At 38.0% G+C, this 21,272-nt stretch overlaps 1 protein-coding gene across 2 annotated transcripts in view; it reads left to right on the top strand.

Moving 5' to 3' along the window:
* The window catches only part of Arid2 (AT-rich interaction domain 2), a 203,327-nt gene that overhangs the window by 96,559 nt on the left and 85,496 nt on the right, over positions 1–21,272 (top strand). Inside the window, exons 4-6 of one of the 2 annotated variants that reach the window (XM_008841315.3) lie at positions 1,784–1,917; positions 11,273–11,491; positions 14,748–14,815. In XM_008841315.3, the coding sequence (XP_008839537.1) occupies positions 1,784–1,917; positions 11,273–11,491; positions 14,748–14,815 (421 nt within the window). Of the gene's footprint in view, positions 1–1,783; positions 1,918–5,232; positions 5,338–11,272; positions 11,492–14,747; positions 14,816–21,272 lie in introns of those variants that run through there. The other variant, XM_029567426.1, reaches the window with a different exon arrangement.

Raw genomic sequence — 21,272 nt, 5'->3', positions numbered from 1 at the left:
GTACAGATGTATACCTTCCTCGGTGCTCACAGGTTATATATTTGTACCTTCGCTTTGGTGTGCCGTAAGTGCAGTGGTTAAGAAGTATCATGTTCATTAGTTACCAACTTGCAAGCTATAAAGTCTCCTGATCCTGTTCAGCTTATATGGGAATGTGAAAGGAGATGGTTTCATCTGGTAAAGTATTATTATTGCTGTTTTTGCAGTAGTTATTTAAAATCATTTCATCGAGGTTTCCCACTTTATTGTATATTGGCTCTACTTGTTTTAAACAATTTCCGAAGTGTGGCTAGATTATATAGGAAGAAATTTTTCCTTTGTAAATGGTAAATTGGCACCTAGTAACTCTTCTAAACAGCCTTTCTGTTCTAAAATGTAAATTGAAGGGGAGGACTGAGGATGCATCTCAGTGGTAGAGCATCTTCCTAGCCACATACAAGGCCCTGAGTTTGATCCGCAGAAATCCAACCCCCAAATCACACCTAGAAGGGGAAAATGAAGACTAGTAAAGACCTCCGTATTGGTGGTTTTTATATTTATAAAATTATGGCTTCCATTAATTATCCTGGAAGTTAGTATTTGACACTTAAAATAATACCCGAGACTATCATATGTTCATTGACACTTCCATCTCTCCTACTTGAGCTGCTCCAAAAGGAAAAGAAAAAAAAAAGGGCAAGCGTAGATAGTTGTGGGGCCTTTGTTAAAATTGTTAATGGACTCAGCACCTACCTAACTCAGGAATGGGAAGAGAGCTGACGTGTGAAGTAATCATACATAGAATTTTCTATGGCAAATATAAGTCACTCTATTGATCAGTTTAACTTCATACTTAGGAAATATAGTAGCAAATACTTGATGCAGTGCTGTTTGTCATGATTTGACCACTTATGTTTAAGATTAAAATCTCAAATGTAAGTCGGTGTAACTGGTCAGTGACAATAGATTGTAAATTTAAATTTTTAATTCTAGTTAATAGTGATAGTGGGTATATATGTTGTCTTATAAATTTGTCAGAATTTATGCGGCACACCACTTTGGATTAGCATATAGTCACATCCATATCGTCCTCAGTGACTGTGAATAGAAAATACCGAGTTAATTGTCTAGGAACCAGTCTAGGAAGTAAGCTCAATGGCTGCACACTTGTCTATAGCATGCACAAGGCCTGGGTCTGATGCACAGCACCAAAAAGAAAAACGCAGGTAGGTAGATAGAGAAATTCAGCATGATTTGTGATAACAAAATTCAGAACTGAAAATAGCCTACAAGTGTCACTTGAGAACTACATTACTGTATATCAGTTGGATGAAATAGCATATTACTATGTTGGCAAACCTTTTCACAGAAGTATACTGGAATATGCATATGAACCTGTGGTTCTCTTCTGGCAAGTGTTATAAATAGACCACAGGATAGGGAATCTCTTAGTTTTCACTTGGTTTTACAGTGATTGTTCAATTTAAAAGCAATAAATAAAAGTATACTGTTATTTGCCTACAAGCCATTGTATTTTGATATTCACTATTACAGTTTTTTAAAGAAATGATGTGATCTTTTCTGTAAAGAGAAAAACTATTTTAGAACGGTTGCATTGAGTTTAACTGCAGTATTAGTGTTGAACTGATAGACTGAAGTTACTGCTCAACTAAATGAGCTTTTCATGGTATTTTGCTATGATTATGAGCATCCTTTGGATTTTCCAGAAAAGGAAAACATTTCGTAGAAGTTTAAGAATGACCCATATTAAAAAAATTTTTCTTGCACTCTTCTTCTGTTTCAGTTATCTAGAAAAGTACGAGAAAGTTCATCATTTTGGGGAAGATGATGATGAGGTACCACCAGGCAACCCAAAGCCTCAGCTTCCTATTGGTGCAATTCCATCTTCCTACAATTACCAGCAACACAGTGTGTCAGGTAAATATCATTTGAAATTAATCAGGCATTCACCCAAAGTTTTCAACTGGGAAATGAGATCATCTAGTGAGTTAGTCCCTACTTTGCACAAGAGCTTGATGTAGCTTCCCTTGATTGACTCTAATGAGCATTGGAATCATTGCCATCACAGATTGTTGAAGGAAGTCTTAGAGTCATAAAGATCTGTATTTTCAAGTCAAGTTTCTTCCTTGCTGTAAACAGTTTTCCTTTTCCGTATTGACTGATGAAAATCACTAAACTGAGAAGAGCTAGGTCCATTTCATATTAGAGAGGTGAGTCAAGACAAGCCTGGGCTTTGAAGAATGGAGGGCTTCTTAAAGTATAAGGGAAACCAGGAATTTTTATATGGGGTCTACGTTACGTGTTCCCTAAAGCTGCTGTAGTGAACAGTGCTAGAATGTCCAAAATGTTCCTAATTATTCTATATTTTCCTACAGTGATGAAAAAGTAGTTTTGTTTTTTCATTTAAGTGACATTTATTGCCGGGTATGGTGGCACACACCTTTAATCCCAGCACTTGGGAGGCAGAGGCAGGCTGATCTCTGTGAGTTCAAGGCTAGGCTGGTCTACAAAGTGAGTTCCAGGGCAGCTGGGGCTACAGGGAGACACTGTCTCAAAAAAGACAAAAAACAAAAAACAAAACAAAAAAAAAGGTGACATTTATTATAGTAGATTCTGTAGCTATGAAGAGCTGAGTTTGAGTAGTAAATAATCAACCTGAAGGTCTGATGAAAAGATTTGAACAAAGTTGATGGAGGTTCCATTTTCTAGTAGTTGGGAATTGGTACTACGATGAGTAGGGAGAGTGCTAGAGAGGCTGGGCACAGGGAGTCCTACACAGTGGTTCCAGGCCTGCTAGAGTTGCACAGTGAGGGCCTATTTGCCAAAAAACAAAACAAAACTAAACAAAAAACAACAGGAGATATTTATTTTTCAAGATTACGTTCTTTATAAAAATTAAAGTTCTACGTATTTAGTGTTAGCAGTCATTGGTGTCATTGCCAAGCCCTATGGCAATCCTTTCATTTAAGCTGTTGCATTTGTACAGTATTACCAGTTCACGTAGTCATGTCCAAAGTTGTTTCATGTTGAATTTGACTCTGTATTTCTTCACCAGTGAGTAATGACCAAAGAAATAGACTCTCCTCTTAAAATCTGTGATAGCTCTCAGAAATGCTTCATCTCATGCCTTTCACAATAGTCGAGATGAGGAAGGAATATGGAATGCAAACCACACCTAACTGCTTTGAGCTGTTACTACTGTAACATTTAAAGGAAAACATTTCATATTGCCGTGCAGGAAAGCTTGTAATGGTTTAAGCTGATATAGGAAAATGAGGTACCTTGTTAGGTAACGTGTTCTCTGCTCTTAAAAAGAATACTTGACCCACATAATTCAAGGATATTATTGAGGGTATTTTTCCATTCAATGAGACATTGTACTCATGACCTTTAAGATTGATTTCAGCTTTATAACTGTGTGTTTCCTATATTACAGTAACTAACACTGTTCATCCTGTAGTTTAAAAGGTTTCTGTTGCTCTCTATAGTTCCCAAATCAACTCCTTCCCCAACCTGGCCCCTTTTTATATTAATTATACATAATAATGGGCTTCATTGTGACATTTTTATGAATACACATAACATATCTCAGTCATATCTCCCCTTCCCCCTTTACCTTCTCTTCTCTCCCTCCCATTAGTCCCCTTTCTCTTCCCAACTAGCTCCTCTTCTACTTTCAAGTCATGTGTGTGTGTGTGTGTGTGTGTGTGTGTGTGTGTGTGTGTGTGGTGCCCAATGAATTTCATTTGGGTTGTTTAGAGGACCATGGATGGAATTTTGTTCACAGGAGCATATGCACCTTAACTGTGGTTACAGAAATGAAGAAAATGTCTCTCCTTCCGCCATCAACTATTATCTTTCTATAAATCCTCAGGGAGAGGTGGGTTCCCATAAGCCACTTTCCATTCCTTAACAGGTTGTTTACAGCCCCAATCTTGTTGGAGATCTTGTGCAGGTAATCACAGCTGCTGTAAGTTCAAGATGCAGCAGCCGTCTCGTGCCCAGGAGTCGGCATTCCGCACCACATCTCCCTCCACTCTTACCATTGTTTCTGACTGTTGTTCTATGATGTTCTGTGAGCCTTGGAAGGGGCATTATAGATATCCTTATTTATGGCTGGGCATTTAATAGTCATTATTCTGTGTACTTTGACCAGTTATGAGTCTCTGCAGACATTGCTCATCACTACAGAAAGAAGCTTCTGTGACCAAAGCTGATAGCAGAACTGATCTATGGACATAGACATAGTTATTTAGACGGCAATTGCACAGGTGCTTTGTGTTCATTTAGCAAAACAACAGTAGTAGCTTTCCCCTCTGGAACCTTGAATCTCCCAAGCCTTGTGCTTTTAACTGAGTTTACAGTCCCAAATGTCAGTTCCCTCTTGTGGAGCAGGCATCAAGTCCAATCAGAAAGTGGCTAGTTATGTCCAGAACAGACTTGTCACTATTGTATTGTAGGCCCATCTTGCCTGGCTTGTTTGTATTGTGGCACACTTGGTCCACAACTGAGTAAGACTGCTGATAATACCATAACAGTTCTCCAGCAGCCTGCATAGCCTGTCTTCACTAGCAGGAAGGAAGCTTCCAGTTCAGTTCCATCTTGAATTCTCTTGAATTCTCTGACTAAGGCATGTGATGTTTTCAGCAATAGGGTCTTACCATCTAGTCCTGGTGGGCAACCAGGAGGAGTGACAATGGCCTGTATTGTTTTGGGAGTCTCAGGTTCCTCCTTGGCAAACAACTCGTAGGGAGGTAAGCCACCCCTGGCACTGGGATTTTGATTTAATAACCTATGGCTTTTGGGGCAGCTATATCCACCCACACAGGGCACCTCCATTCAAATGCTGTTGGTTTTCTTTTCATGTAATTTTTATTAGCTTATGGCGTGTCAGATTTTTTCTGCTTTCACATACCTTGTTAGTTTCAGTGACTACCCTCTCCTCTTCCTGCCCTACCTCCCCCCCAAACCTTTCCTCCTTCAGTATTCAACCTGGCCTCTTTGTTTTACTTTCTTTTTCAGACAGAACTTTATTCTGTGGTCTTGCTTTATTTTGACTTGGGATCCGCCTACCTTAGCCTCCCAGGTGTTCGGATTGTAGTCATGCACATAGATTGTTATGTACTTGCTGTTGATTAAATATTTTTCCCTAGATTTGTTTACCCCTCCTTCTACTAATTAAAACTGATTAACTGTGTTTTACCCAAACAAATTAACTTTAAGAAAGAAGATATGAAATGTTTTTGGCATTTCAGAAGTCTGTTATGCAATCCACTGGTGAGCAAGACGTGCTCAAGAGGCCTGCAGTGAAACTACTTGACAGAGAAGGTAGAAATGGTAGGCTTCCTAACCTGGCAGAACGACTTGTCTTTGATGTGATATATTTGGTTCATTGTAAGGAAAGGCTAAACAATTACATAATAGATGTATCATATTTGACAAATTAGTATAAATTTTTACGTTTATGATTCATGTTTATCATATCCTGTTGAACCAGAATATCTGTTTTATACTGAAAAGAACTATTTCAGAGAAACATTTATGAATTTTGAGATTTAAGAAAAAGACATGGCAACATCATGATTGTAGTATAAAATTTAACATGATTGTCATCAATATAGAATAAATCTTCCTCTGATAATTTTCAAGTTGTCCCCAAGGAAAGTTGAGCAAACTCCATAATTTTCTCTGTGTGTTATAAATAAATGCCCGAATGGAATTACTTAATGATTAAGAGGGTTTGGAAAATTATATTTAGGACTGAGTCTGTACCCCAAGGATAGAACACTTGCCGGCACACATGAAGCCCAAGGATCATTTCCTATTATCTTCCTCTCCCCTTTCACTTCCTCCCTCTCTCTTCCCCCTCCCTCTTCTGACTCATCCTCCTCTTTTCTCTCTCCCTCCCTTCCCTTTCCTCTGTCCTGCACTCACATAAAAAAATAACCTATATGTAGTAGAATACACCTTTAAATGCCAAATTTCTGAAGGCTAAGGCAAGATGATCCTGAGTTCAAGCCTGTCTGGACTTCATGACAAGGTTCTATCTTAAAAACAAAATAATGAGGGGATAAGGAGGTAGCTGTGCTTAAAGAACTGGAGTTTGGCTCCCCAGAGACCCAGATAAATTTATGGCAGCCCATATTTAAGTCTGGCCTTGGAAGGCGGAGACAAGGGACAGGGGATCTCCAGAGCAAGCTGCCCTGAAGGATTAACCATAGGGGCAAGCTCTGGATTTGACTGAGAGACCCTGCCTCAGTGAATAAAGAGGAAAAGCAATGGAGCATGATTCCAACATCAACCTCCGCCTCCACGCCAATGCTCAGCCACACATGCGCCCACCCACATGCAAAAACGTGCATACACATTGATACACATAAACAAACATGAGAAATGGAAAAAGATACATATATATAGAAACAAAGGATATCAACTCTTTATCTCAGTGATGTTAAATAGTAGAAAATGTTGATCAATTTCTGATTTCAGCTTCAGAATTATTCAATACTGATAATATTATTTTTATTTGATGTTTTTGGGTGTACTAAATCCTGTAGATTTGTGGGTATTAAGATTTATGTGGATGTGGGTTTCTGAGAAGCAGACCCATGATTTTGTGTATGCTAGACAGTGTTCACCACGGAATTATTCTCTCAGTCCTATTTTAACCTTATAGATATGCAAATCTCACTGATTTTACATATATAACATAGTGTATATATTTATAATCTCATAGAAAAATGATAACAGCAAAAGGTACAATGGAATGCGTTGACTGGGTATGGTAGCACAAGCCTTTGATCCCAGCACTTAGGGCAGAGGCAGGCGGATCTGTGCGAGTTCAAGGCCAGCCAGGTCTACATAGTGAGTCCAGGCCAGCTGGGGCTATGGAGAGAAAAAGAACCCCCCCCTCCGCCGCAAAAGAACGCATTGAAATTAATAGAATTCTAGTTTTAGAGGTAGTCGGAATCATACTGATTATTGAATCAATCCCAATCAATTTAATAAATATTCAGTAATCAGACAGTCATTTGGGCTGCGTCTTATAGTCATTACCAATATTAATAGAAAGACTGTCTTGTAGAATTCCTGCAGGCGACATACGCAGCCTTCCAGGAGCAATCCTCCCTGTCTCAAATTTGAAAACAAAGAGAACTGATTAACTCAAATTAAAGTTGCTAGCACTGACACAGTTCAGTAAACTTTTTTGTTGTTCTCTTTGGGACAAGGTCTCTGTGTAGCCTCAGCTGGCCTGGAACTCATTATGTAGACCAGGCTGGCCTCAATCTCACAGAAATCCACCTGCCTCTGCCTCCCAGGTGGTGGAACTAAAGGCATGGGCCACCACACCCACACCCAGCTTTAAATAAACTTTTTTAAATCAAAAATCTTAAAAATAAATTGTCAAAACCATTCTTATATGTCATACTTCTTTGATCATATTTCCTTGGCAAGGAAAAGGAAGACCTTAAATCTTTGGGGTGCCTTTTGTCTTTTAAATGTTTTATTTATTATTTTTATTTTATGTGTATTAGAGTGTATTGCCTGCATGTAGGTAAGTGCACCCATGTCGTGCAATGCCTGCAGAGGACAGAAGAGGCTGTCGGATCCCCTGGAACTGGAATTATGGACAGTTGTTAGCTGCCGTGTGGGTGCTGGGATTCAAACTCGGATCTCCTGCAAGAACAGTCAAGTGTTCTTAACTACTGAGCTCCAGCCCCCGGTGCCTTGTTTTGCATTGTTAGTGAGACTGCTTTTTCAGTTTGCCATCCTGGCTGGCTTGAAGCACCGAGGCTGACACAAGCCTCCTGTTGCAGTGGTCCAGTTATTTGGGATTGTAGGTATGCACCATTGATTTTTGTCTGGATCTAATTGATTAATTAGTTCGTTCTTTAATTAATTAACTTATTTAGTGAGTGTATGAGCCATAACTCATGTTTGGAGGTTAGAGAACAACTTTTGAGAATCATAAGGGTTTACCTGCCTTACAGGTTCCAGTAATTAAAACTCAGGTCAAGGCTGGAGAGATTGCTTAGAGGTTAAGAGCACTTATAGAATGCCTGGATTTGGTTTCCAGCAGCCCATATCAGATGGCTCACAACTGCTTGTAACTCCAGTTCCAGGGAATCTGACATCCTCTTCTGGCCTCTGTAGACACACAGCACACACATACACATGTACATAAAAAAAAATCTTTAGAAAAATAAAAAAACTTAGATTATCAGGTTTGGCATCAAGAGCCTTTATCCCTGAGAAGACATCTCACCAACCCCCTTCTTGCTCTTAATAACTTATAGATGTTTTCCACTACATTATCTTAATCTTTACCAAACCTAATATAAAGATATTTCATATAGTTATTTGTTGTATAATTAGAAAAGTCATTCTGGAAAGAATGTGCTGATTGTTTTCTTCAATAACAAATAAAGTAATTCCAAGATTTATTCTAACTTGAAGACTGTGGTAAACATTTAAGTATGAGTTTCAAGTTTATTTCTATTTAAGAGATTTGGATGAGGGCTATGTGGAATCTAAACAATTCACTACTGATTTGATTTGGGCTTATCAATTGCTGTTTGCAGTGTAGAAATACCAGTACCGGCGACTGTGTTCTTAAATACTTGGTTATTTTAAAAAATACTTTATTTATTGTTTTTATTTTATGTGTATGAGTGTATTGCCTGCATGTGTGTAAGTGCACCTGTGTTGTGCAGTGCCTGCCTAGTTCAAAAGAGGGTGTTGGATCCCCTGGAACTGGCAGTAACAGATGGCTTTTAGCTGCTATGTGGAGCAGCCAAAGCTCTTAACCACTGAGCCATCTCTCCAGCCCAATATTTGCTTATTTTATGAGAAATTTCATTCATCAAAATCATAAAAATATGCCTTGTATTCTTTTATTTTTTGTGTTGTGTATGTACCTGTGTGCACGCACATGGTTTTGTGTGTGTGTGTGTGTGCGTGTATGTGTGTGCGCGTGTATGTGTGTGCGTGCATGTATGTGTGTGTGCGTGTCTGTGCGTGTGTGTGTGCGCGTGTATGTGTGTGTGTACGTGTGTGTGTGTGTGTGTGTGTGTGTGTGTAGGCCAGATGTCAACATCGGTTTCCTTCCTTAGCTGTCCTTCGCCTTGTTTTTTGAGACTCTCTCTGATTGAACCTGAGGCTCATCTTGGGCAAGACTAGCTGTGCAGTGAACTCCAGGGATCCTCCTGTCTCAGCCTTCTCAGAGCTAGGATTACAGGCACATGCCACTCTACACGTGGTTTTTTTGCTGTTGTATGCTTATGTTTTTGTCAGTATGTGCACAGCTCTTTCATATATTATTATTCAGTGTTAAATATTGTAACGAATTGGTATCTTTGTCACTTGTAACTATTATGCTGCTTCTTCACCATTTTTAGAGACATTCCTAGGATATTTTACAATTGAGGAGGTATCTTCAAATGTTTATGTTATGCCATGTATGGCGGCAAACCTGCTTTTGGGAGGCTCACGCAGGAGGAATGAGTGTGAGTTCACAGGCAATCTGGGTAGCACAGCAAGACCACATCTCCCTCTCCCCCACCAAAGTTTTTCTGTTTTGTGTTTAACAATAAACTTTTACATGGACTTTATAGAGAGGTCTTGGGTTTTTTGTTTTGTTTTGTTTTTTTATTTTTGCTTTCATTTTTAAAAAAATTCAGGTATTTCATGGCAGGGCGTGGTGGCACACGCCTTTAATCCTAGCACTCTGGAGGCAGAGGCAGGCAGATCTCTGTGAGTTCAAGGCCAGCCTGGTCTACATAGTGAGTTCTAGGCCAGCTGGGGCTACAAGGAGACCCTGTCTCAAAAAGCCACCCCCCCCAAAAAAAAATTCCAGGTATTTCTGAAATATCCTGAACTTTTTAATATGGAAGGAAGTCTTCCAGCTCTTGTATTCTTGTTTCTTTCCTTTCAACTAGTTACAGCTTTATTTGAGAAATATCTTAGGGTATTTGTCTCGGGAGAGGGCTGCCAAGCCCAAAACTTACCATTATAGAATATCTTCATGTTCTTTAAGTCTGTCTTCCAACTTTCAAAATTTTGTTAAATAAATGTCTTAAATTAGTTTCCTACAGAAAATCTTGTGTTTTTTGGGGGGCGGGATTATTTCTTTTTAAAACTATTTTATTATTTTTATTTAATGTATATGCATGTACTGCTTGCATGTGTGTAAGTGCGCTATGTCGTGCAGTGCCCATGGAAGTCAGAAGAGGGTGTTGGGTCCCCTGGAACTGGAGTTAGGACAGTTGTTAGCTGCCTTGTGGGAATCGAACCTGGGTCTTCTGCAAGAGCAGTCTGAAGGGGACTTACCCAAGATGTCCTGGGGATTTTTTTTTTTTTTTTTTTTTTTTTTTTTTTTTTTTTGGCGGGGGGGGGGTCTTTTTGAGATAAGATACAAAAATGTGAACTATAAAAATTTACAAATTGAATTTCATCTGAATTAAAATTTCTCTTAAAAACATGTAAGAAATTAAAGAGACAAATCATTTGGGAAAATTTATAAAATGAGTATTCAGTAAATGTCATATTCAGAGTATTTAAAACTGAAAATACTAAGTGCTGGTAAGAATGGGAACAGAAGGAATTCTCTATATATTACAGATGGAAATACAAAATGGTGCAGCTACTTTCAAATATGACTTTGTAATTTCTTAGCAAGTTAAGTAATTTGCAAGTGACCCAACAATTCTACTTTTAGAGACTTAGCCAAGAAAAATAGTGGGAGCAAAGTCCCTCAAAGTGCTTTAGAACAGCCATATTTACAGGTGCCCAAATAGAAGCAATAGACATACCCCTTATTTAGAATTGTCTCAATAACTTCAATAACAGTGTGGGACATGTTATTAAAATAGTGATTGGCTATGATTTTTCCAGTGAAGGTAAGTGCATTTTTATTATTTATTTATTTATTTATTGGTCTTTTTGAGACAGGTTCTCCTTGTAGCCCCAGCTGTCCTGGAACTCACTATGTAGACCAGGCTAGCCTTGAACTCACAGAGATCCGCCTGCCTCTGCCTCCCGAGTGCTGGGACTACAGGCATGAAATGCAAACCATAACAGTTACTACACTTAAAAAGTTGAGAAATTGGACAGTTGTAACCTTTAATCAGTTTGTACTTTGTGCTGAAGGAAGGGAGGGAGGGGAAGGGGAAAGAAGAGTGTGGGAAGGTGAGGTCTGTCTAGAAACCCTAAGGTTAGCCAGTCCATGCTTGACTTACATTACCTTCTTGTTGTTTTGTCTTTTCCATTTTAGATTATCTGCGTCAAAGTTATGGGCTATCTATGGATTTTAATTCGCCAAATGATTATAATAAATTGGTGCTTTCACTGTTGTCTGGACTCCCAAATGAAGTGGACTTTGCTATTAATGTATGCACTCTCCTGTCAAATGAAAGCAAGCACGTCATGCAACTTGAAAAAGACCCTAAAATCATCACTTTATTACTTGCTAATGCCGGGGTGTTTGACGACAGTAAGTTTTAGCAAACATTAAATGCAGTTCTATAGAAGTGTTGACTTTTGTTTTTTTTTCCAAGTTTTATAAGGAAAAATATATTATCAGTAAAATACATTCCTTATTTTTTTAAATTAAGTATAGTATATAAGGTAGTAATTATTTGGAGCTTTTACACCTTAAATACTTGAGTTGCTCTCACTGGAGCTTTTGACTTAGAAATCCTTGGTCTTGCGTGGACATGATTTGGAAGATAGATTCTTAGAAATTTCTGATTGAAAAAAACTACAACTGGTACTGGAGAGGTGGCTCAGTGGTAAAGAACAACACTGGCTGTTCTTGCTGAAGACCCGGGTTCGAATCCCAGCACCCACGTGGCAGCTAACAGCTGTCTGTACCTCCAGTCCCAGGGGATCTGTCAGCCTCTTTTGTCCTCTGTGGGCATTGCACGACACAGGTGCACTTACTACATGCAGGCAGTACACTCATGCACATAACATAAAAATAATAAATAAAATATTTTAAAAACTACAGCCTCAAAGAAAGAACTTTTCCTATTTCTACTAGTTGTTTGCTATTTTTAAATAAAATAAGCATTTTAAGATCAAAGTATTTGAAGATTTTCTCTCCTAAAAAATCACTTAGGGGCTGGAGAAATAGCTCAGCAGTTAAGAGCACCTGCTGTTCTTGCAGAAGACCTGGGTTCAATTCCCAGGACACACATAGTGGCTAACAGCTGTCCGTGACTCCAGTTCCAGGGGAATCCATTGCCTTCTCACTCTGCAGGCCTTACAGTGCACAAGTACACACATGCAGGCAGTACACACATACACATTTAAAGATAAGTAAATTTTTTAATTGAAATTTTATGAGCAATCTCATTGTAGGATTTGCCAGTTGTAGGTTTTCATGAATCAAATTATTTTCCCTGAAATTATATCTTAATACTTGGTTACTTTGCAAAAACAATATTGCTCAGTTTTCTAATTGTATGTGGATAGAAATTTTACAGTATATATTTTGAAATTTTTTCCTGCTCATGATTTTTCTTTTTAACATATCTAACCAAATCTAATATAAAATTTTTTCTTGTTTGCCAATCTGGTACCAACCTCTAAATCCAGTTGCAACCTGTTTTGGAGAAAGATATATGTAATGAAAGCATAAAGTGTCGGCATACATTGAAACTATCTTATAGAAAGATATATGGTGAACAGTTTGTGAGAGAGTTTGTTATAACATTTTAGAGATTTATGTATTTTTATTATCTTTAAAATTGAGTTTTTGAAAATTAATTCATTTTTGTGTAATGTGATTTGGATGCTGCAACAAACCTTTCAACCAGTTTTATTGGGAATTATTTAAGAGTCTTTGGACTTTTCATTTGTTTGTTTTGAGACACAGTCTCCATGTAACCCCAGCTGACCTGGAACTTGCTATAGGAGGTAGACCAATCTCCCTCCTCTCACAGAGATCTGCCTACCTCTGCTTCCCGTCTGTTAGGACTAAAGGCCATTATATCTGCATTTAAATTTACCATCTACTTAATTTATATGGAGAAAAAAAATGAAATAGTGTAAGCATAAGTAAAACATACTCTACCTGAGCTGTTCCAGGTCCTGTGAAGAAGAACAAAGACCATTATTCCTTTCCTCTTGTTAATTTGAATATCTAAATTTTCTGGAATTTCATCTCATTTTCATGTTTGATTTATGATATTTTGATCTATCAAATACAACTTTCAGCATTTTATATAAAATGGACTTCAAAATTGTTTTCCCCTTCTTTAAAGCTCTAAAATGAAGGCTTTGGTAAGAACATTTGTTTTCAAATCAGAATAATTGTAATGAAGTCTTCTGTTTAGTCCTTGATTGAATGGAATTACATAAGTCAGGTATATAGCAGAAGCAATTTACCAATTTTTATATACAAAGGCATGGCTTTTAGTACCCTGTAATCTTGCATTCTCTGGCCATATTTTATTTGTAGTATAGCAATCTTAAACACTTAGTAGTTTAACAAATACTGTTAATAAGGAATCCTTCTATCATTTCAACAAAAGAAAGCTTGGAGTTCTGGAGTATATGGGCATTTTCCCTTGATGATACTCTATACTTAAAACAGTAGTTTTGTGGCTGGCGAGATGGTTCAGATTCCCAGAATCCACATAAAAACTGGGGTTCAATAGTACACATCTATAGTCCCAGTCCTCCTGTGGCAAGATTGGAAGCATTGACAGGAGAATCTCCAGAATTATGGGGCCCACATATTTGAAGCCCTGTTTCTCAGTGGAGGGTGAGAACCTACAGCCAAGGTTGTCCCTCTGGCCTCCATACAAACACTGGAACATGCACACCTTTGGTGGACACCCCCCTTACACTCCTACACATACATGCAAAGAATGCATTCCTTTTGTTTGAATATAATTTTTTTTGGAAAATTTTCCTTAAAGGCAAATTCATTTGTGTGGATACATACAGACACACACATAGACACATACAGACACAGACAAACACAGACACAAAATACGTTGCTCTACATTTTAGAGTATGGATTACATAATCGTTTCTGAAATATTAAGATTTTCAATGATAGCAGCAGCCTGGCAATCTAATAACAAAAACATCAGTTTCGGTCTTTAATAATTTCTTCTCTACCAATGGAAACGACCACAGAAAACAGTAACCTTCATTCCCCCCCCCCTGCCGTACTGTGTATATAACTTTAAGAAATGTGATTTTTGAAAGATTTATTTTATTTTTAATTATATGTGTCTATGTAGGAGTGTGTGTATATAAGTGCAGGTTCCCCATGGAGGCCAGAAAAAGCAGTAGGAGCCCATGGGGCTGGTGTTAGAGGTGGTTGGCGTTGACCCCTCGTGGGTGCTAGGAATCAGACTTGGGTTCTCTGAAGAGTAGTGCATGCTCACATGCTCCTAACTGCTGAGCCATCTCTCCAGCCCTGAAAAATAGGCTTTTGTTGCATGGGATCAAACTGGGGTCTGTTCTCTACCACTAGTAAGTCCCTAGCTGAAGCTGTGTATTTTTTTAGTTTGTAGAAACAGAATTTTTTAAAGTGTTTTATTTTAAAAAATAGTATTTTAAGAGATTGTTATTTACTATAATCCAGTAGTAATAACTACTCTGATTTGCTAAAAAACAATTACTAGTGAACAAGGTATACTGAAATGTAGAATATAGTTTTATTGTTTTTCAAAACTACATAATATTAAAAATTAAAGGGTTAATTGCATTTGTACTATTTGTTCTTTTAGCTTTAGGATCCTTTTCTACTGTGTTTGGAGAAGAATGGAAAGAGAAGACTGATAGAGATTTTGTTAAGGTAATTCATATTAAATTAAAATGCTGAACCATTGAAGTGCAGGTAGCCAGCTGGAAGTCAGATGGCTGCACATTTTATGAACCCAATTACATGCATGCTGTTCCTATTTTAGACAGGCTCTCCTTTAGCCTCAGCTGACCTGGAACTCATTGCATAGACCAGGTCAGCCTGGATCTCACAGAGATCTGCCTACTTCTGCCTCCCTAGTACTGGGATTAAAGACACACACCACTATGCTCAGGCCATATTGCTGCTTTTTTTTTTCTCTAGCATAATTACTTATATGCCTATTTATAAGTTGATTGAATAGAAAATATTTTAGGAGTTCTAATGAACAGAAATGAAATTCTTATTTTCTTTATTTTTATTGATTTCTAATGTGACAAATCTATAATAGCAAGAAATATTTAAACATTGAAATCTCCTTGTTTTGAACTGTAACCCTGAGAATCAGTTCCAATAAATTTTATTTTTATGTGTACTCTAAAGTTAGAATCGAAATCCAAATCTATGATCCAATCTTCAAAGAGACATGACTGAGCAGTGAGTAGTGTAATTTATGGGACGATATCTATGATATCTATTTTTGAAAAAGAGTTTGTTGTGAATTTTAGGTAGACTTGTACAAATCCAGGTGGTTGACACATTCCTTCAATCCCTATACTCCAGAGGCCAGCCAGGGCTATATAGTAAAACTTTGTCTCAAAAAAAATCCCCCAAACCAAAAAACCACTAGCAGCTGAGTATGGTGGCTCATACCTGTGATCCCAGTTCCCTTTAAACTGAAATGAAGTTTCATGAGGTTTAGGCCAGCCTAGGTTATGGATAGAATTCCAGATCAGCTTTGACTATGAGACATGGTCTCAAAAAAAAGCAACCCAAACTAGCAATAGGATACTTCTTTTATTTATCATGTGACTATATAATCTGTCATGTTATCAGTAATAGAACATGAACCTTAAACATGATAGGATTTCATTTTATTTTAAAACTGATGTGGCTGTGGGAGGAAGACCGTGTTCTAGTCTGCTTTCAGATGCTGTGACAAAACATTCTCACAAAACTAACTTTGGGAGGAAAGGTTTTATTCAGTATACATCTGCTGGGTCACAGTTCATCAAGTGAGCCCAAGTAGGAACTCAGGGCAGGAACCTGGAGGCAGGAGCTGAAGCACAGGCCGTGGAGGAATGCTGCTTACTGGCTTGCTCCCCTGGCCCGTTCTCATCCTGCTTTCTTATACAGGACCACCTTCCCAGAGGTGGCACCGCCCACAGTGGGCTGGGCCCTCTCACATCACTCAACAATCAAGAAAATGCCCCACAGACATGTCCACTGAGCACTCCAATGGAGGTGATTCCCCAGTTGAGGCTCCCTCAGCCCAGGTGTGTCAAGTTGACAACTAAAGCTGTCCAGCACAAATGGCTCAGTCAGTAAAGTGCTTCTAAGAGGATGTGAATTTCAAACATAGAACCCATGTAAAAGCGCCAGGTGTGGTGGAACACATTTGTAATCCCAGTGCTGGGGAGGCTGAGGCAGGAGGATCCCTGAGGCTCACTGGCTAGCCTAGTTGGTGACCTTAAGGCTAGTGAAAGAACTTGTCCCAAAGCAAGTAAATGACTTTCTAAGGATGAGACCTCAGGTTGGCCATTGGCCTCTGCAGGGACATACATGTACTCACCCTCCCCCACACAAAGGTGTGCTCATACATACTACATGCACCAAAAATCTGATATATTAATAACTTTAAAGTTTGATTACTTTTGATTTTGTTACTTTCAGTGAAATGTCTAAGCATGACTACCTTGTGTCTTAAAGAATATCCCTTCAAAATTCCAATGTATATTATATAGATTGACTTTCATTCAAATATTAAATATCAGTTCCAGTAAAATTTTGATACTGAGATACTGTGCAAACTTAGATTAAAATAATTTTGTTATAGGAACAGACTTGATCAGCTAATATAGATGTTTCCAGTGATATTTTCCCAAAGCAGTATAAATTTAGAGTTTATGTCCAAGTAATTGAGTATATATTAAGCTGTAAAAATTTTAAAACATCTTAACATTAGGATTTATTATATGCAAGAAGCTTTAATGACTTCTCTTATGACTGTTGCTATTGTTTTTAGCTTTTAGGTAACAAAACCACTTAGAAGCATTTTTCCTTTCTCAGCAGTCTGTTTTAAGTTATATACGTTGTCTTTACTAATAAAGCCTCAAGACATTTCTGAGCCTTTGACTTGCTGGGTTTCTTTACTTATGTGTGTATGTTGCATGCTTAAATCTTCAGAAGGTCCTTACAGAATGTTAACTTTTTCTTTGCCTGAGAAGAAATAAGACTTACTGCTAGACATTCATGATCGTTGACTCATAAAAGTAATTTTATAAAAAGCATTTTGTAAGTTTGTTCAAATTCTATCATGTAAAATATTGTATTATTTTTGTTAAATAATTACAAGCTAATACGGACTAGATATTTAATAATGTGATAGTCAATACCATTTTGTGTTTACAAAAGTTTTTTATGAAAAAGTTCTATTACATATATTTTAAGCAAAATTACTTTTATGAGTCAATGATCGTTAATGTCTAGCATTAACTTCTTTATTTGTTCTTAGGAAAAGACAAAGTTAATGTCCCAGCAGACATATTAATTAGTAATACGTTCTGTAAGGATTTTTTGAAGATTGAAGCATGTGATATACCTTAGGCTATTTTTACACCTTGTTTGGGGTAGTGCTGCTGTTTCACCAATTTAAAAAAATTAGATTGTTAATGTTACTGATTTAGAGGTCTTTGGGGAATGGAGAAATGGTTCATCAGTTAAGAGCCCTGGCTGCTCTTGCAGAGAACCTGGGTTTGGTTCTCAGCACCCACATGGCAGCTCACAACCATCTATAACTCCACTTCCAGGGGATCCAACACCCTCTTCTGGCCTTTTTGGGCACTACACGAACATGGCACACAGAAATCCATGCATGTAAAACACTCATACACCTAAAATTTTTTTAAGTTTTGCAAATATCTTCTGTATTGCTTTTAATTCGTTAAAGATGCCCTCTGATGAAGAGATTTGTTGTTTTGTTTTTGTTTGGATGTTTGTTTTGAGACAGGGTCTACTTAAGCCCAGGTTGGCCTGGAACTCATTATATAGCACAAGCTAGCCTCAAACTTGGAGCCATCCTCTTACTTCAGCCTCCCAGGTGTTTGGATTACACGTGTGTGCTGCCATTATCAGCTGAACATGGTTTCTTGAGTTTAGTGTAGTTCAGCTTATCAAATTATTGCTTGAAGTCAGCTTTATAAAATTCCTATTAATGTTCTGGGCGTGGTGGTGCACGTATGTAATCCCAGCACTTGGGAGGTAGAGGCAGGTAGATCTCTGTGAGTTCAAGGCCAGGCTGGTCTACATAGTGAGTTCCAGGACAGCTGGGGCTACAGGGAGACCCTGTCTCAAAAAGACAAAAAAAAAAAAATCCTGTTAATGAACTTTAAGTTTCCAAATACATTCTATTTGTTTTTTTCTGTTTTTCACTTTATGTAGTGTGTGTGTGTGTGTGTGTGTGTGTGTGTGTGTGTGTGTTGTAAAAGTTAGGAGTCTAAATTCACTTATATTTTCAGAAAACATAGTTTTCCTCACTTCATTGAAATTTCACCTTTTTCACAAATTTGTTGATTATATAGATCTGTTTCTAGACTTTTCTGTCCCATTGGTTGGTATGTTTGCCTATTTAGAGCTTTGATGTATTACAGTTTTTGGTCAAGAAATTGGATTTCATCCTCTTGAAATTTTACTAAAAAGTTATATTTTTCTAACACATTTCTAAAATGCACTTTTTTTCGTATTCTGTATAATTTAAAGCTTTGGAAAGCAGACATTTGATGTGTTGTATTTATCTCTATTCTTTTGTACATATCCTATCTCCCTTCTGAATCTGGATGTTTTCCACAGCATAAAACTCACTCTGAACTTGGCTTTTCAGTGAACAATTCTTAATTTTGGTTGTCTTTGTTTTATCCATATTCTATTCATAGAATTATAGAATATTTTCCTTTTATTGTTGTTTTTACCTTTTTATTACTTTAGATCATCTCTGGTATTTGTAACCACTTGATGTGGTATAGGTTTTCTTTACCTTTGGAATTCCAAAGTTAAAATTTATTTATTTATTTAGAGACAGACAGAGTCTCACTATGTAACCCTGGCTGGCCTGGAACTCTTTGTAGACTAGGCTGGCCTAGAACTAATAGAGACTTACTTGCCTCTGTCCCCTGAGTGCTGGGTTTAAAGTCATGTGCCACGACAGCTGGCCAAAGTTGAGCTTCTTTATTCTGTCTGTCCTGTCTCCTATGTCCTTTTATATAGCCTCTTTCTTTTTATGGGGGGGTGGGCTGTCTTTTTGAGACAGGGTCTTCCCTGTACCCCAGCTGGCCTGGTACTCAATGTGTAGACCAGGCTGGCCTTGAACTCAGAGAGGTCCACCTGCTTCTGCCTTCTAGTGCTGGGATTAAAGGTGTGTGCCACCACGCCCCACTATAGCCTCTTTTCTTTTTTTTTTTTTTTTTTTTTAATAAATTATTTATTTGACAACCATATAATTAGAAAAAGCGTTACATTACAACAGCATTGACATATTCATTAACAATTTCCAGAGCTAAGATGTATCTCTTGCAAAATTGGCTGTAAATTTTAGGTTGACAGTTGAATTAACACAGTTATACAATATTGTGCTCCATATAAACCCTGTAAGACATAAAATTAAATGAGGTTTTTATCTTTACAAAGATCTCCATTTCATTATTAAAATAGTTTCATATAGAAAAATTCATGTTTAATACAATTGACACGAAGATGCACATGCGTTTCTAATCTCTATATATCTGATTATTACTAGTCACAGTTGGTTACTTTCTGAGCTCCTTGGCATCTGAGCATGGATATAAAGTCGTCAGATAGATTTCAGTGGTAATGTTTTTCACATCTACTAATTATTAAGGAGCAAATTTTTATGCTTTGCAGAATTTTTTTCTTTTTTAAAATTTATTTATAAACCCACTTCCCAGGTAGTACCCTCCCATAGCCTTCCTCCCCCCACTAGAGCCCTTATACTCTGATATCCCTGCTACTGTCTGCTGTGTTGTCGGCACCCCAGCCATTCCCCAATACTTGTCCTTTTGGTGAATCTAGTCGGCCCATCTAGAGGTCTTTATTTTAGGAGGGTCCACTGTTCTTCATCTAGTGGTCATCAGTTGTCTATATTCCTTTGGATAAGACTGGGGTCTGCTGTTCATTTTCCCACTTCTATGCTGGGTTACTATCTGAGAATCCCTTTGGCTACCCTGGCCAACAACTTACAAGAAAGTATAGCTTGTCTGGCATTGTTGCTTGTTAGGTAGCCTTTAGCTGTACATATAGACTCTTATGAAGTTATGTTGGCCCATTTACTCTTTGGTTATACTTTCCTTTTGGGTGTTTAAGGCCATACAGTTGGTCCAGATAAACCAATTTATTTTTACTCTTAAGGTCCTTTGAGGATCTGTTCCTCAGGGGCCACATGTGCTTGGGAGGAGCCCCTGGCTCCTTTCTTTTACCAGTTTCAACTATGTGAAGATAAGTCAAAGGTCCTGCTCGACCATGGCTGGCTTTGCTTGGAAGCATGGAGGAAATGATTCCTCTGTGTTGACCCTCCTCTTTGTAGACTGGACACTGGTTCAAGTCCATCTGGTGGGGTCTCCTCGGCCTCCTTGATCAAGAGGATAGGTGACCGGCCACCATTATAGGACATTTTGAGAGATGCTTATAGTCCCCTGGAACTAGAGACCTAGGTGGGCAAGGAGCAAAAACTGTCCTTTATGTCCCTCTAACCAAATTATTATAGGCCTCAAAGTATGTCTGTTAAACACCCAAGGTTAGTTCCACCAATCTGGTATTTATAATTACTGTGTCATGTACATAAATCTTGGGCAAAGACCAGTTCTCAGATAAACCTTACTTAGACATATATTTCTTGATCTGCTATGTATAATTTCTCAGTAGGTTGTAGGAGTATTATGGTTCTCTCTGGTTTTCAAAACTAGCTAGGCATTGTTTATCTCTCACATTGTCTCACCCCTTCATCATGGTTTTCCCACTTAAGATGCCCCCATTTACCCACCCTTTCCCCCTTAATAATACCCTTCTCCTATGGTCCTACCTCTCTTGAGATTCTTCTTTTCCTTTATCCCCTAGGTTCCTTGTATACCATTCCCTCCACCCTCCCTTAAACTAACCCATTTTTTATCCATCTCTCTCTTATTAATGCCTGTTTCCTACTGTTCTTTTTCAGGTTGTTTCTTTTCCTTTACCGCCTGGTTCCTTTTGTTATCCTGGTTCCTGTAGTTATGTCTGTATACATACTTACTTATAAGGTCTTGGTGTGAGGATCCACATATGAGAGAGAACATACGTTGATTGA

This window comes from Nannospalax galili, unplaced genomic scaffold (genome assembly GCF_000622305.1).
Source record: "Nannospalax galili isolate Female #2095 unplaced genomic scaffold, S.galili_v1.0 scaffold841, whole genome shotgun sequence".
Lineage (NCBI taxonomy): Eukaryota > Metazoa > Chordata > Mammalia > Rodentia > Spalacidae > Nannospalax > Nannospalax galili.
Note: the sequence above shows the minus strand (reverse complement) of the source record. Positions and strands in the feature narration are given on the sequence as shown.